Source organism: Bidens hawaiensis, unplaced genomic scaffold (assembly GCF_021521415.1).
Source record: "Bidens hawaiensis isolate Kalapana, Puna unplaced genomic scaffold, B.hawaiensis_p1.1 tig00000097_1, whole genome shotgun sequence".
Lineage (NCBI taxonomy): Eukaryota > Viridiplantae > Streptophyta > Magnoliopsida > Asterales > Asteraceae > Bidens > Bidens hawaiensis.
This window is the reverse complement of record NW_027491017.1, coordinates 2,965,617-2,981,029: the sequence shown is the minus strand read 5'-3', so window position 1 is coordinate 2,981,029 and position 15,413 is coordinate 2,965,617. Positions and strand designations below refer to the sequence as shown.

At 39.8% G+C, this 15,413-nt stretch overlaps 1 protein-coding gene across 1 annotated transcript; it reads left to right on the top strand.

Moving 5' to 3' along the window:
• Positions 1 to 10,996: 10,996 nt before the first annotated feature.
• Positions 10,997 to 12,914, top strand: LOC143560344 (serine/threonine-protein kinase 54-like). The gene is made up of 7 exons (XM_077048689.1): positions 10,997 to 11,210; positions 11,458 to 11,576; positions 11,848 to 12,038; positions 12,142 to 12,318; positions 12,445 to 12,529; positions 12,631 to 12,795; positions 12,900 to 12,914. Exons 1-7 carry the CDS (start codon positions 10,997 to 10,999, stop codon positions 12,912 to 12,914), a joined length of 966 nt encoding a protein of 321 aa, XP_076904804.1.
• Positions 12,915 to 15,413: the final 2,499 nt, after the last annotated feature.

Sequence of the window (15,413 nt, the reverse complement as noted above, 5' to 3'; positions counted from 1 at the left end):
AACCTCGCGATCCATAATCTCAACAGGCTTCTCAACGAAATGCATAGTTTAATCAACTTGAACTTCATCAAGTGGAATGTGAAGGTTCTCGTCAGCTAAACACTTCTTGAGATTGGATACATGGAACGTTGGGTGCACATTACTGAGCGCGGGCGGCAGGTCAAGTCTGTAGGCAACTTTTCCCACACGCGCGAGAATCTTAAATGGTCCAACATAACGAGGAGCAAGCTTACCTTTCTTCCCAAAGCGGACAACACCCTTCCAAGGCGACACTTTGAGGAGAACAAGATCACCAACTTGAAATTCGAGAGGCTTTCGTCTGCGATCTGCGTAACTCTTCTGTCGGCTTCTAGCAGTCAGCAGATGATCACGGATCTTGGCGATTTTATCGGTTGTCTCTTGAACAAGTTCGGGTCCTGTGATTTGAGCTTCTCCCACTTCGCTCCAACAAATCGGGGAGCGGCATTTACGACCGTAAAGTGCTTCAAATGGGGCCATACCAATACTGGAATGATAGCTGTTATTATAAGAGAACTCAATCAAAGGCAGGTGCGAATCCCAATTACCTCCAAAATCAAGAACACAAGATCGGAGCATATCCTCAAGAGTTTGAATAGTTCGCTCAGACTGTCCGTCAGTCTGGGGATGATATGCCGTACTCATGTCCAAGCGAGTTCCTAGCGCAGATTGGAGAGATTTCCAAAAGCGAGATATAAAACGGCCATCGCGATCGGATATGATGCTCAAAGGAGTGCCATGGCGGCAGACAATTTCCTTGACATAAAGCTGCGCGAGATGCTCAACACGGTAGTTTTCACGAATGGGCAGGAAGTGAGCAGACTTAGTCAAACGATCCACTATTACCCAAATGCTATCATGTTTGCTTGCTGTCAAAGGTAACTTGGTAATAAAGTCCATTGCTACACATTCCCATTTCCACGTAGGAATTTCAGGTTGTTCGAGCAAACCAGATGGGCGTTGGTGTTCAGCTTTTACTTTAGAACAAGTCAGACATTTAGCTACGAACACAGCAATATCCTTCTTCATACCGGGCCACCAATAAGTAATGCGCAAATCCTTGTACATCTTATCAGCGCCAGGATGAATAGAATACCGAGATTTGTGCGCTTCACTCAGGATATCAGCGCGAAGAATCTCATCAAAGGGAATCCAGATGCGATTAAGATAACAGAGAATTCCACTCAGATTAGGGACAAAGAGCGCTTCCGCGCCACACGCTAACTCGGTGCGAAGGTTACCATTACTGATGGATGCGCGCTGCGCGTCACGAATACGCGATTCAAGGTTGTTTTGAATCGGCGCGAAGTGAAGCTGGGTGCGCGGCAAGATACAGTTAAGTTGGCAGGGTTTTCGGCTGAGCGCATCGGCTACCACATTAGCCTTACCAGGATGATACCGGATCTCACAATCGTAATCGCTGATGAGTTCGTTCCATCGGCGTTGCCTCATGTTAAGTTCCTTTTGATCAAAGATATGCTGAAGGCTTTTATGGTCAGTGTAAAGGATACACTTAGTACCATAAAGGTAGTGTCTCCAGATCTTCAAGGCAAAAACAACTGCACCAAGTTCGAGGTCGTGAGTTGTATAATTCTTTTCATGAACCTTGAGTTGCCTTGATGCGTAAGCGATAACCTTGCCTCGTTGCATAAGAACACAACCGAGACCTTGGTTGGAGGCATCGCAGTACACGACAAAATCATCATTACCCTCAGGTAACGCAAGAACAGGAGCTTCACACAACAGACGCTTGAGCGTTAGAAAGGCTTCTTCTTGCTTCGAGCCCCAAATATACGGTTTACCTTTGTGCGTTAGAGCTGTTAAAGGCAAAGCGATCTTCGAGAAGTTCGAAATGAAGCGCCGGTAATAACCAGCTAAGCCCAGAAAGGAACGGATCTCGGTAGGAGAGGATGGCGTGATCCAGTTCTTGATTGCTTCAATCTTGGATGGGTCGACATGAATACCCATCTTGTTTACAACATGACCAAGAAACTGTACTTCATCCGACCAAAATTCACACTTGGAAAGCTTAGCATAGAGTTGCTCGGTTCGAAGCTTTTGCAATACCAATCGGAGATGTTGCTCATGCTCGGCCTTGGTCTTAGAATACACCAGAACATCATCGATAAACACGATCACAAAATGGTCCAAGAAAGGCCTACACACCCGATTCATTAGATCCATGAAAACGGCGGGTGCGTTGGTTAAACCGAAGGACATGACCAAGAATTCAAAATGGCCATAACGAGTTCGAAAAGCAGTCTTCGGAACATCTTCATCGCGGATGCGCAACTGGTGATAGCCAGAGCGGAGATCGATCTTGGAAAAACAAGAGGCACCTTGGAGTTGATCAAAGAGGTCGTCAATACGCGGTAAAGGATACCGGTTTTTAATGGTGAGTTTGTTCAACTCGCGGTAATCAATACACATGCGAAACGATCCATCTTTCTTTTTAACGAACAACACCGGAGCACCCCAGGGCGAAGAGCTAGGGCGAATGAATTCTTTAGCTGTCAACTCTTGAAGTTGGCTGGCCAATTCTTGCATCTCAGCGGGTGCAAGACGATAAGGAGATTTAGCTACGGGGGAAGCACCAGGGACAAGATCAATACGAAACTCGACTTCACGAGCGGGAGGGATACCAGGAAGATCATCAGGAAAAACTTCAGGGAAATCACGCACAACAGGGATATCGCGAAGCTTCTTCTCTTCAGCAGGTTTAACCACATGGGCTAAGAATGCAACACACTTCTTCCGCATGAGCCTTCGGGCTTCGGTGCAAGACATAAGTTTAAGACCGCGGGAGGGTTTCTCGCCGTAAATATGAAGATCACCATTTTCTCGAGGTATGCGAATCATCTTCTTGGCGCAAATAACTTCGGCGCGATTATGCGTAAGCCAGTCCATACCAATGATAACATCAAAGCTTCCAAGAGGCATAGGAATGAGGTCGATCAGAAAATCGTTTTCGTTAAGGTTAAGTGTACAATCCTTGATCACAGAGTTAATTAAAACAGTTTCGCCATTAGCCAATTCAACTGAAAAATCTTCTTTTAAATCGTTGCGCGGTCGCGCAAGCTTCTGCTCGAAGGCGCGAGAGATAAAACTTCGATCGGCGCCAGTATCAAAAAGTACAGAAGCATAAAATCCGTTAAGCAAAAATGTACCATTAACTACGTCATTATTCGCTTGCGCTTGGTGCGCGGTTATGTTAAAAGCTCGTCCACGCGTCACTTGGTTCGAAATCTGGTTCACCGGATTCGCTTGTGTGATTTGCACTTGTAGCCTTGGGCACGCGTTCCGGAAATGACTGGGATCACCGCAGTTAAAGCACGATCTGGGTCGTGGGTTTTGGTAGGTTGGTTGTGGGTTCTGCGGGTAGACTGGTGGTGTTGGCGCAATTGGATTGGCGAGAAGGACTCTACAGTTTTCAGCAGTGTGACCAGTACGGCCACATCGGTTACAAAGTCGACACGGGGTTTGGGTTGGGTGGTGAAATCTACAGGTTGGGCAAAAGGGATGGTTTCCTGTGTAAGGTTTCTTAGTTGGCGGGGCAGGGAGTGCTGGACTGGTTAAGGCATAGTTGTGGGCTACAGGAGGTGTTGGGTAAGCTGACAGAGGGTTAGGCGCGTAAACTGGAGGTTGATAAATGGGTTGCTGGACAATGGGCGGGTTGGTAAGCGCGTAAGCTTGTCTGCGCCTACGTTTCTGGTTATGGTTTGAGGGTTCAGGTTTGGTTTCTGCGGGTTCATGGACAGTTTTGGTGGGTTTGGTCTTCTCAGTTCCCCGCAGGAACAGGGTTCCTGCTCTGACATGGTTGTCGCTGAGCACAGCGGCCAACTCGATGGCGTCAGAGAGGGTAACTGGGTTTCTGGCCCATACAGAATCTTGAATTTCCATGGGGAGACCCCCAAGGAATTTCTCGATTGCTCGGCGTGAAGGGGTAACAAGGTGAGGGACCAGTAAGCTTAGCTCGTGGAAGCGCGTCGCGTACTCGCGCGCTTCACCGCTGTATTGCTTCAAGTTCCAGAATTCTTCCTCCAGGCGCTTAACTTCGTTGGGAGGGCAGAATTCTCGCGTCAAGAGATCCTTAAATTCCTCCCATGTCATGCTAGAAGCAGCCTCTGCGCCACGCGCATGAGCTACTCCATTCCACCATGTAAGCGCTCTGGATTCCAGGACACTGGAAGCATATAGGGTTCGTCTGTCTGAGGGGCATTGGGTATGGAGGAAAGTGTTTTCTATTTTCTCAAGCCATTGGAGCATCACGGTGGCTCCTTCAAGACCTGTGAACTTTGGAGGGTTACCCGCGTTAAAGGACTTAATGTTATAACTGGAGGTATTGGTATTGTTTTGGCTCAAAGCTTGGGCTATTGCGGCGGCCATTTCCTGGGAACGTTGCTGTCTACGCATGCGCGAGGCTTCTCTTCTCTGAAATCGGCGAGATAGCGGAGGCATTCTATAAAAGTTTTAATTTTAGTTAATATCTTGGTTTTATCGCAAAGTATAACTTTATAAAGCTTGGTTTCGCAGAGTTAGATACTATCAAAAGTTAAAGTAGATTAAATGACCCTAAATGCAGACTTAATAAAGGTAACAAATTCGAATCAAGAATCGACAATTCATGTATCACCATGACTTTCCGAATTCCCAATTTAAAATATACGAGCAAACGAGTATTGGAGATTGACGATTCATGTATCACCATGACTTTTCAATCTTCGATATAAAACATACAAGAAAATGAGTATTGGAGGTTGACAATTCATGTATCACCATGACTTTTCAAGTCTCCAACCTCAGAACATAATCGTAAATGGAAATTGAAAATCAACTATTCATGTATCACCATGACTTTTCGGATTTTCAAACCCAACAAACGAATATGTAAGAAAAATCAATAAAAATCGAAATTCACAAAAATCGAAATATCGCGGAATAAAACATAAAATCATATACTGCGCAAGCGCGAGCATATTCATAAATAACGAGTAATTAACAATAAGCGCGCAAACATGAGATTTCTCTCATGCGCGAGAGGGGACTCTTAGGTATTCTAGGCCGTTACGTCTAACCACCTATCCTAAGTCAACGAGCTCTGATACCAATCTGTAACACCCCGACCAAAGGCGGATTATACATCGGGGCGCCACATATTGTTTCATTACTCGTGACACTATTGGGTGTCAATATTTAATAAATACATTCATTCGCGCACGCGCAGGGTAAACACAAGACAACATAAATCATCATAAATCAATATATTATAAATCAAAATATTCGAACAGCAATAGCTTGTCTTGATACATTTTAATCTAGGTCCAAAATAAAGAAAACTTCCTATGTGTCCACAAGCTCCAAAACAGCTACTGCAAACCTGAACATGTGTTAAAATAAACGTCAAACACTTGCGTGTTGGTGAGAAATCAAGTTTAATACAATACATAGATAACCATAAATCTGCGCGCAACATGTGTATGTCTGGTTTTCAACAAGGGTGTAATCTGATCGGGACCAACTCTAAGATTCATAAGACTGCCAGTGCTCACAATTGAGCTCACAAACAAGACAAACTGTGCATGTGTAAACAAAAGAGAAAATCATAAACGATAGTTCTCCCGTGTTCATCTAATGGTACCATGAGAACTGCGGAATAGACCGACAAGACGGTTAATGATCCACACATACAAATAAACAGCCAAGTCTACGTCCTCAACACATGGGATACTACGCGACTAAAGTTCATAAACAAGTTTAAGACTCTAAGTTTGTATGAACACATGAACATCCCAAAACATTAAAAGCAAAAAGGGATTAGGTACGAGATTACTCACTTGATAAACGATGCGGTGTAAGATAAAGCAAGAACCAACTTTAAACAAGCACAAGTTAACCTATAATTAAGATTATTGTTTTAATGATCTGTTTTAGGTCTTGATTATAAGTTAGCATAATTAAATTAGTAAATTATTATATATAATATATATATATATTACCGGAAAAGCGGGGCAGAACAGGGAGGAAGACGGAGGCAGAGAGGAAGACGGCAGAGAGAGCAAGGAGCAAGAGAACAGGAGAGATTAAGTGTTTTGTGTGTGTAGTGTTAAAACATTATTATTATTTATAGGAAAACCCTAGGAGACATAATCCCTAGAAAAGGGGAAAAGATCTTTAACAGGATCAAGCAAAAGATATCAAAAAGCATAAGAATCCAAAAGCAAAAGATATGGAAAGATATGGCAGCTGCAGAGGCAAGATAAAGCTGTCAGGGAACAGTAAAAAAGGCATGGGCGGTTCAGATAAAGGTACTGGTCAAGCATGGAAAAAGCAGATCTCCAAAGATAATGTCAGTCACTTTTTCTGCCAACCAATGGGGTTGGTGCGCATGCTGCGCCAAAAGTGGCTTTTCAGACATAAAGCAGATTAGGTCAACAGCACAAAAGATAAGACAACACAAAAGCAAACGGCTAGATTAAACAGAAGAAAACTCAAAGGGTTAAGCGCGAGAAGGCTGACACAAAAGGTCAAGAGAGCGCGAGCGCGAAGGCAGACAGAACTAACCTTAACGCGTCGCGGAAAGAACTACATTTCTAAGCACGCCGCGGGAAGAATCACATTTCTTAGCGCGCCGCGGGAGGAACTAAAATTCCTAGCGCGCCGCGGGAAGAACTATAATTCTTCGCGCGTCGAGGGATGAACTACGATTCTTAGCGCGCTGCGAGAAGAACTACAAATCCTTAGCGCGTCGCGGGAAGAACTACCGTTCTTAGCGCGCTGCGAGAAGAGTTCGTCTCGCGTATCGCTGAAACAGGTGGTCTTCACGCAGGATTCCTTGTAAGGGGTCTGGCGCGTGGAGCTGCGCAGACAACCTTAGGCGGGAAGGAACAAAGGACAAGCAAAGAGTTAGAAGAAAAAGAGGGAAACAAGGCGTAAGGGCGGGACGGCGACAAGAGGGAAAAGAAGGCGGAAAGAGAGAAGGAGAGGGACGGGACGGCGGAAGGAAAAAGAGAGAAAGAGGCGGGAAGGAAAGTATATTATTATTATTAGTAAAATATAAGTATAAATAAATATTAAATCATAAAAGAAAGAGATCGGGTAAGAGAAACGGGTACCTGGGTCGGGTCGGATCAGGGCAGATGTTACATAACATCCTAAATATTATAATGTTAAATAAAGAAAGTTACGTTTGGTGATTTCGCGTTATTAATTAATTAATATCGAGTAAAGAACGGATCATGGACTTAGATTAATTAAGGTGGGTTAAATGGGAATGGGCCTTAGGTCCATGGGCTTTAAGGGATATAAATATCCCTTAAACCAACCTAAAACCCTAAACCCTCATTCATTTCCATCTTAATCTCTACACACTCAAAAACACACACACCACACACCACCATATACGGCTGGCGGCCGAGAGAGAAAAACGAGCAAGATCTGAGAGAGATTAAACGTTAGTTGGAATTAGATCTTTATTACACGAGATCTAGAGTTCCCAAACAAGCTAACCAAGATCGAACGAGCACAAAAGGTATGTTCTTGACCTTTAAAGTTTACGTTTTATTGAACGTTTAGCCTTGAAACTTGAAACGATAATAGATCGGATCTAAACGAAGCGTAAAGTAGCGAACTTGATGCTAGGACGAACCTAGTAAACCCATAAACATGTACGGTTCGTTTAAGATAAACCGTAGATCTTGTATTAAACGTTCCTGAAATTAAAGGTCCAAACTTTACGTGTTTTCGGGTCAAATCTTAACCAAAAACGACTATAGGCATAGTCGCGGGTTAGTTAAATACCATATTCCTGGATTTCGTGTTAAACGATTATGATTAAGGGTTTTAGAGCGAACAGTAACCACTGCTGAACAACTTCGCCTGCAAGCGAACTTTGCTTGCAAGCAAGTTCGCCTAACTAATCAACTTCGCCGAGTACATAAGTTCGCTGAGTAAGTTCGCCAAGCCATAACTTCGCCTGGTGATAAGTTCGCTGAATGCTAACTTCGCCTGAGTTAAGTTCGCTGAATGCTAACTTCGCCTGAGTTAAGTTCTCTGAATGCTTAACTTCGCCTAATGTTAAGTTCGCTTAACACTAAGTTCGCTTACAGTAAGTTCGCTTAATGTTAAGTTCGCTTAATGTTAAGTTCGCTTAATGGTAAGTTCGCTGGAGTTAGCGAATGAGAAAATAAATTAAAAACCTAATGAAAAATGTGTTAAGACATTTAATGGAAATAAAATTTTTCCAAGCTGACCTGGCAGCTCGACCCCAGCCAGGGGCTCTGCCCCTTGGACCCTGCTAGGGGTTGCCGCCCCTAGACCCCGCTGCCAGGGGCGCTGCCCCCGGACCCCCGTTCGTTGTGGGTTATATAAAGATAGAAATACAACATGAGTAGTAGTAGTAGTAGTTAATTGATACATGTTAATATTATACAGTTAGCCGTGCACAGCTCAAGAAGGGAATAACGATTAACGGAGAGCGTAACAGGATTCAGGTGAGTTTCTAGCCCCATTTATGTGTTATGTTTTCGGGGCTGTGTGCATACTCAACATGTTTGTTAATACGCTTATCCTAAGAGATAAGCGTATGCCTTAGGTGAATAATGTGAAATGTATGAATGATTGCTTGATGGTACGTGAACGATTTTCGGATATTGCACGTACTGTCAGGTTGTAACGCTATGTATAAGGTAAGTATGATATGTATGCTTATGTGTATGAACGTGATAAAGTTAATAAAAGAAGGAAAGGATGGTTGTATGGTTGTATGGTTACGAAAAGGGTACCGAGCCCTAATAATACTCGAGGTATGATGTATGGTTGTATGGTAACGAAGAGGGAATCGAACCCTACTAATATTCGAGAACTAGGGAACCGAACCCTACTAATATTCGAGGAAGGAGGGTACCGAGCCCTAATAATACTCGAGGAAGGATAGTACCGAGCCCTACTAATACTCGAGGAAGGAGGGTACCGAGCCCTAATAATACTCAAGGAAGGAGGGTACCGAACCCTAATAATACTCGAGGAATGTAGGGCGTAATGCTCTTTATAACGTAAGATATGAAAGCAAGTTAGTACAAAAGAAAGTATGAAAGTATGAAAGTATGAATGAAAGAATATAAGTTTGTATGTATTGTATAATGTATGATTAACTAGAACTCACTCAGCGTAGCTGACTTTTAGTATGCACGCAGGTGAGTAGGATGAGGTAGCTCGCTTGAGGAGACACGTGGCATTGAATAAGAGGCTGACATCAGAAGGCTCAAGACATGATATGTTTTAATTACTTTGTTTTTTAAAGACAAGTTGTTTGTTTAAGACAAGTTTTGGATTGTTACGAAATGTTTTATGAAAGTTTTTAATGTTCCGCGAATGTTTTAATTAACTCTGATATTTAGAACTGCGTTTATGAGTAAATCCAACATGAAAGTAGGGCTACCGGTAACGGGGCCTTACACATGGTGTCCCCCAATTTCCCTTTAAACATCATGTTGACCAATCTTTGATAAGTTGCAACTGCATTTTTCAAACCAAAAGGCATTTCAGTATAAATATATACTTGTTGGAGTCATGAATGTCGTGTCTTCTTGGTATGAGGTTTCCATTTGGATTTGCTGGAATCCCGAAGAGACGTTCATAAAGGTCAGCATCTCATGCCCAACAATTGCATCCACCATGGAGTATATATGTCGCACTAGAAAAGGATCTTTGGGGCAAGCTTTGTTGAGATCTGTGTAGTCGACACAAACTCTCCACTTGCCATTCTTCTTCTGAACTACCACCACGTTAGCCAACCATCTTGGGAACTTTACCTCCCTGATCATCCCTGTTTTCAACAATCTCTCAACCTCTTCTTTGATTACGACATTTCTTTCAGGTGCCAACTTTCTTCTCTTTTGTTGAATTGGCCGAAACTTTTATCCAAACACAATTTGTGAGTAATAGTATTTTTAGAAATACCTGTCATATCCTCGTGTTTCCATGAAAAGGTGGAGATTATGCTTTTGAGGAACTTGATCAACTGATCTTTAATTTCTCTAGGTATCCCAGTTCCTATCAACATCTTAATGTCAGAATCCTGGTCATCTGATTGTACTTTCTTTGACCTCTTATTCAGCCGCTTCCAAGACATCAGGTGTTTTAGCCATTGGTTTCCTTGACGAGACATAACAGTCTTTAGCTTCTTGCAAGCTATTTCGGCCTACAACTTTACAAGTGTCTAATTTAACCGTTAGCTGGTGGAATTTCATGGATTAATTCAGAGCCAGAGGCGTCCGCTAAGCAAATATATTTAGTCGGTATCTTCGAAATACACGTCTTTAATTGGCCAAGAATTATGTTAATGTCTATGGACTTGAAGGCTGAAAAAACATGTCTATTTTGGAAAAGTGAAGTAAAAAAATTGTGTATTTTAGTAATTTTACCTTAAGTTTGAAAATAATAAGAGCATTCTCAATCCGTTCCCCATCTCTATCCCTATAATTACACTAAAAAACACTACATTTCTCTCTCATGCTTAATTAAATAGTATTTTTTATACATTTATCATTACAGTTTTCTCTCTCCTCTACTCACAACCAATCCAACAAATATTAAAAAATAAATAGGGAAAACAATGTTTCCCTAAATGTTTCCCCAAATTTACAAAAAATCACTACATTTCTCTCTCCACCCTATAATTTACACTCACAACCACTCATCATCCCACCCTATAATTTACAAACTTCCCTCACATATTTATAGAGAATAGGATGAGAATGCTCTAAGTGAGCAAGTAAATATAAAAAAGAAGATATTGAAGATATATCGAATGACGGCTAGTGTTGTTAATTTGTTACAAGTAGTTACGGTCGATCTATGTGTATTATGTATATATAACTTCTTTAAACCATCAAATCACTTCATAATTACCTTGCAATCCACGTTAACTAACCTCCTTATAAAGGCGATCATAGAGAACCCACATAAAGTATATTACGAGATGAACCAACAAATCACTCGCAACCGTTTTGTTCATTCATCCAACAGTTACCAACAATCTCAAGAACTCATCATTCAACCAAAGCGGCAAGAACGACATCGACGACATTCACACGAAACTATTGATCCTTTGAGGCTTGTTCTAGGCGAAGAAATTGGTCGTGGGGCTTTCGGAGTTGTTTACAGGGGCTTATATCGAACTCAAACAGTTGCAGGTAGAGTATATTATTTATTTAATTAGCTATAGCGTAATTAAGAGATGTTAAAGGTTTTTATTATTCTATGACCTCGTATAAAAAGATTGTAAAAATTAAGATAGATAAAATTAAAAAAATAAAAAAAAAATAATAATAAAAAAAAACGAAAACAACAACAACTTTTTGACATGTTTTTTTCTTGTCAATTTTAAGATTTTTTATGCATTTTCTTTTAGGTTTTGATTGGTTTATATTGTTGTTTCAGTCAAAGTTTTTGATCTAGGCGACAAGGAGGTTACGGAAGTTTCGATGGAGTCCATGAAGAATGGTTTGATGAGAGAAGTTGACATATGGAAAAATCTTGATCATCCGAATGTAACTAAGGTACGCATCCTTGATGTTTATATACTTAGGTTTGGTAGTATTATGAATGCATAATATATAAGAATATCTAAAGATATATATATACAAGCATGCATGTATATATACTCTAAACCTACATGCTTACAATTAAGGTGGTACATCGTATATGTTGTCCACTCCCATGAAGTTGAGGGTTCAAGTCCTATGGTAGATAGTTGTGCAAATTTAGGAGTAGGATTAATGAATATGTGAGCCGTTCTAAAAAAATCTAATCTCGGTTTGTGTATCTAAGATGATTGGAACAATCATGTCCATGACGACGAATTCCAGAAACAAGAGCATGAAATCGAGAATCAAAAGTAGCTTTTGTATTGTTTCTGAATATGTCAAAGGAGGCTCATTAAGATCTTACATTTTGAAGAACCGAACCAAGAGGCTGCCCGTGAAGATTGTCTTCCAATTTGCACTTGATATTGCTAAAGGGTATGTAATCACACCTTAATACATTTTGAATTAAATTCTTTATATTCAAATTTCGTAACTCAAATACTCACAACCCTTTGTTGCTTATTATTATTATTTTTAGGTTGAGTTATCTTCATTCTAAGAGAATAATTCACTTTGACGTGAAGCCAGATAACATACTTATCGATAATCAATATAAGTTGAAGCTTGTTGATTTTGGAGTTTCGGTGTTCAAGCCATCCGAGGGATCCTTCTTGATGAATGGTGAAATTGGTACTCGTGGATATATGGCTCCCCGGTATAATTTTGTTTATAAATGTTCATTTGTACTCATTTCGTTTAGATTCATGAGTTTTAAGAGATTGATGTGATTATTGTAGATTCTAAGCGGAAACTTATGCGGACAAAAATGTGATGTTTATAGCTTTGGGATATGCTTGCGGGAGATGTATTGTTGCGACATAGCATATCCATATGACTCACGCAACAACTCCATCGATGTATACAAGGTACAAATGCGTATATGTATATACACTCTTGTATTTACATCTTTGGTGGAAACTGTGATTAATTGAAGTTACTGTCTTATTGATTTTCTGATTAATTACAGGAAAGACCAACCATACCCAAGGATTGTCCAAGATCACTAGCTCTATTAATACAACAATGTTGGGACATGGACCCTAGCAATAGGCCAGAGATGAAGGACGTGGTCGTTGAATTGGAAGAAATTAAGAAATTCATAGGGTGGCAAGCTATGTCACAATTTCAGCAAGTTGTATCGTGTTTATAGTACATGTACCAAGATAGGACTAATGCATGTATAGTTAAACGTCATTTAAACACCGATTTAAGTATATAATATAATGTTGTTTGCAGATGGCTGATCAATGAAATCTCTATTATAGTATATGTTATTATAACTTGAAGGTAACTAGTTTAAATCAGGTTCTTTGGTGTAATGACTAAACTGCACGATGAATAATCTTAACAGCTTTTGTAAATTCAGGACAATTTTCAACCTATTTAACTTTTCAGTAGGAGATTGGTAAAGTATGACACGGGCAATACACTGCTATACTCGTATTGTAACGTGAGACGAAAAACATTTTATAGTCATGCGATATAGTCATCAGACATTAATAACATAAAATATATTTCTATGTCGTTCATTATTTTCATAATTTATACATTATTCGTGCTTAAAACATGCCTTTTGCTTGATTCATATTTGTTAGTATTTGACGTTCTTTTGCTGATGCTCATATTTTTAGTTTTACGTCTTCAAATTTTTCACAACTTATTTTTAAATATGATGAAACTGTTATCAACAAGGGTTTTTCAAGTCGGACAGGAAACGTCAAATAACCATGGGCGACCGAAATCCCACCACCACAGGTAGATTAGGACAAACATTAAAAACATGTATGTATGTACGTAAATAATAACAAACAAACAATAATCGTACTCAATAAATTCAACAAATAACAAAAGTTATTGGTAAGGTCATCAAATGATAGGATGTAGACACCTCTATCTATAACGATAGAGTGCCTACTTCCAGAGAAACTCTCATGTATTAAAATGGTTGTTTGAACTTAAGAAACATAATAATAGGCATGTCTAATTCGTTAGCTCAAATTTCTATTTCTATTTTGATAAAAGTTTTCTACCTTTTTAGACGGTATGCTGTGGGCGCCGTTGGAGAGGATGGCGGGGCGCCGGTGGGCTTGAAACACCACCAAGGGGCGTCCTTGATGGTAGGGCGCCGATGCTAGGTCTGTTCCAAAGATGGGCGTGGTAAGGGATGTGGAGGTGGGCCCTCTCTCTCCATCTCTCTCACACACATACATACATAAATATGTATATATATATATATAATGGGCGCCCTTGGGGCTTTAAACCACAGGGGGCATTATAGGTTGCGGCTTCGATGTCCCCAGTGCTCACGTGACGTTGACGTGGCGCTGTGGAGGGGCTTCTATACCCCCCACCATAGAGGACAGTATTACAACTCACCGGTCTTTCCTTTATAAGCAATAAAAGTTTCTACTTGAAGCAAGTATTTGACAATCAAAAGTCAAAGTCTATCAGTTATCCAAGAAACATACCTTAAACTGATCTCAAAGTCATACAAAAAGCATAGCGATAGCTGTTCATGTAAAATACAGGTAGACAACTAAGATATGATTAGTTAGGTACCTAATGAGAATTATACTCAGTTTAGGGCACGAATTTACGGTGGATGAAAGTAACGAAGAAACAAAAATAAATAATAAAATAATAAAAAATGTAACAATCCCTACTTCCCTAAATATTGCATCTGCATGTACGTGTGCTCGATTTTTATTTCCATATTTATAGAATTACAATTTTGGGAGGAGTTGGCATTAAATGTGTGTACATTGAGCTTCTAAGTTTGTACTTCATTTTATCTAATTTTCTTTTTTTCTTTTTTTTTTTTTATAGTTTTGGCACAAACGCTTTTCATAGTTTACAAATATGTCACAAAATATTTTTTAGTTTTAACCCCCAACATTTTTTCACTTTCAACTTTGGTCTCATATACTTTTCATCTTTTACAATTTTTTTGTTTAACATTTCGGTCTAAATTTAACGAATTAACACGCTGCTACGTGTGTGTGTGTGTGTGGTTCATCGGTTTTATGTCCATAACAGTCCCGTCACAACGCGTAGATATTAAGTTGACTTGGTTATTTTTTCTATATATTACACTTTAGTCTAATTTTTGTGTGTTAGCACGACGCAACGAGCGTTTGTGCTTCAACATTTTTTACGTCAACTTTTTGTTCGGTGTTCTAATGGTTAATGAAAGTTACTTGCACTGGTGAGGAAGTGTTGGACACTCACATACATGCATACATTCACAATGAAGATCACCCTTGGATTGTGGAAAATGATTAAAGATTTTATTATTGATTAAATTGAGTAATTGGATAACAAGGTGAAATTATGGATGAATTTGATAAGTGAGCTTGATGTTAGGATGGATTTTATGTAGTTAATGATCAATGAGATTGTTAATATGATCATAATCTATTGATAAGGATCAAATACCTAAGATTAAAATGGAAATAGGCAAGAGTTTTTTATAAATTGGAAATTTTACGATTTAGGGATTTACTTGAATAACTTGGATAATTTGATGATTGTTGATGATTGATGAAATTGGAAATTGATATTGATGATAGGTTGTATGCTAGAGAATTCCTAAATTATTAGTTTAAAGACAATGCTTAAAGTTAGATTTGTAGATAATTGTTAAATTTATAATAAAAGAAACTTTGTTGGGTGCATAGTTGAGTTTTTTATTTTGATATGAATGTTCAACCTATAAGATCTTGATAGATGGTGAATTATTAGCTTGAGTTA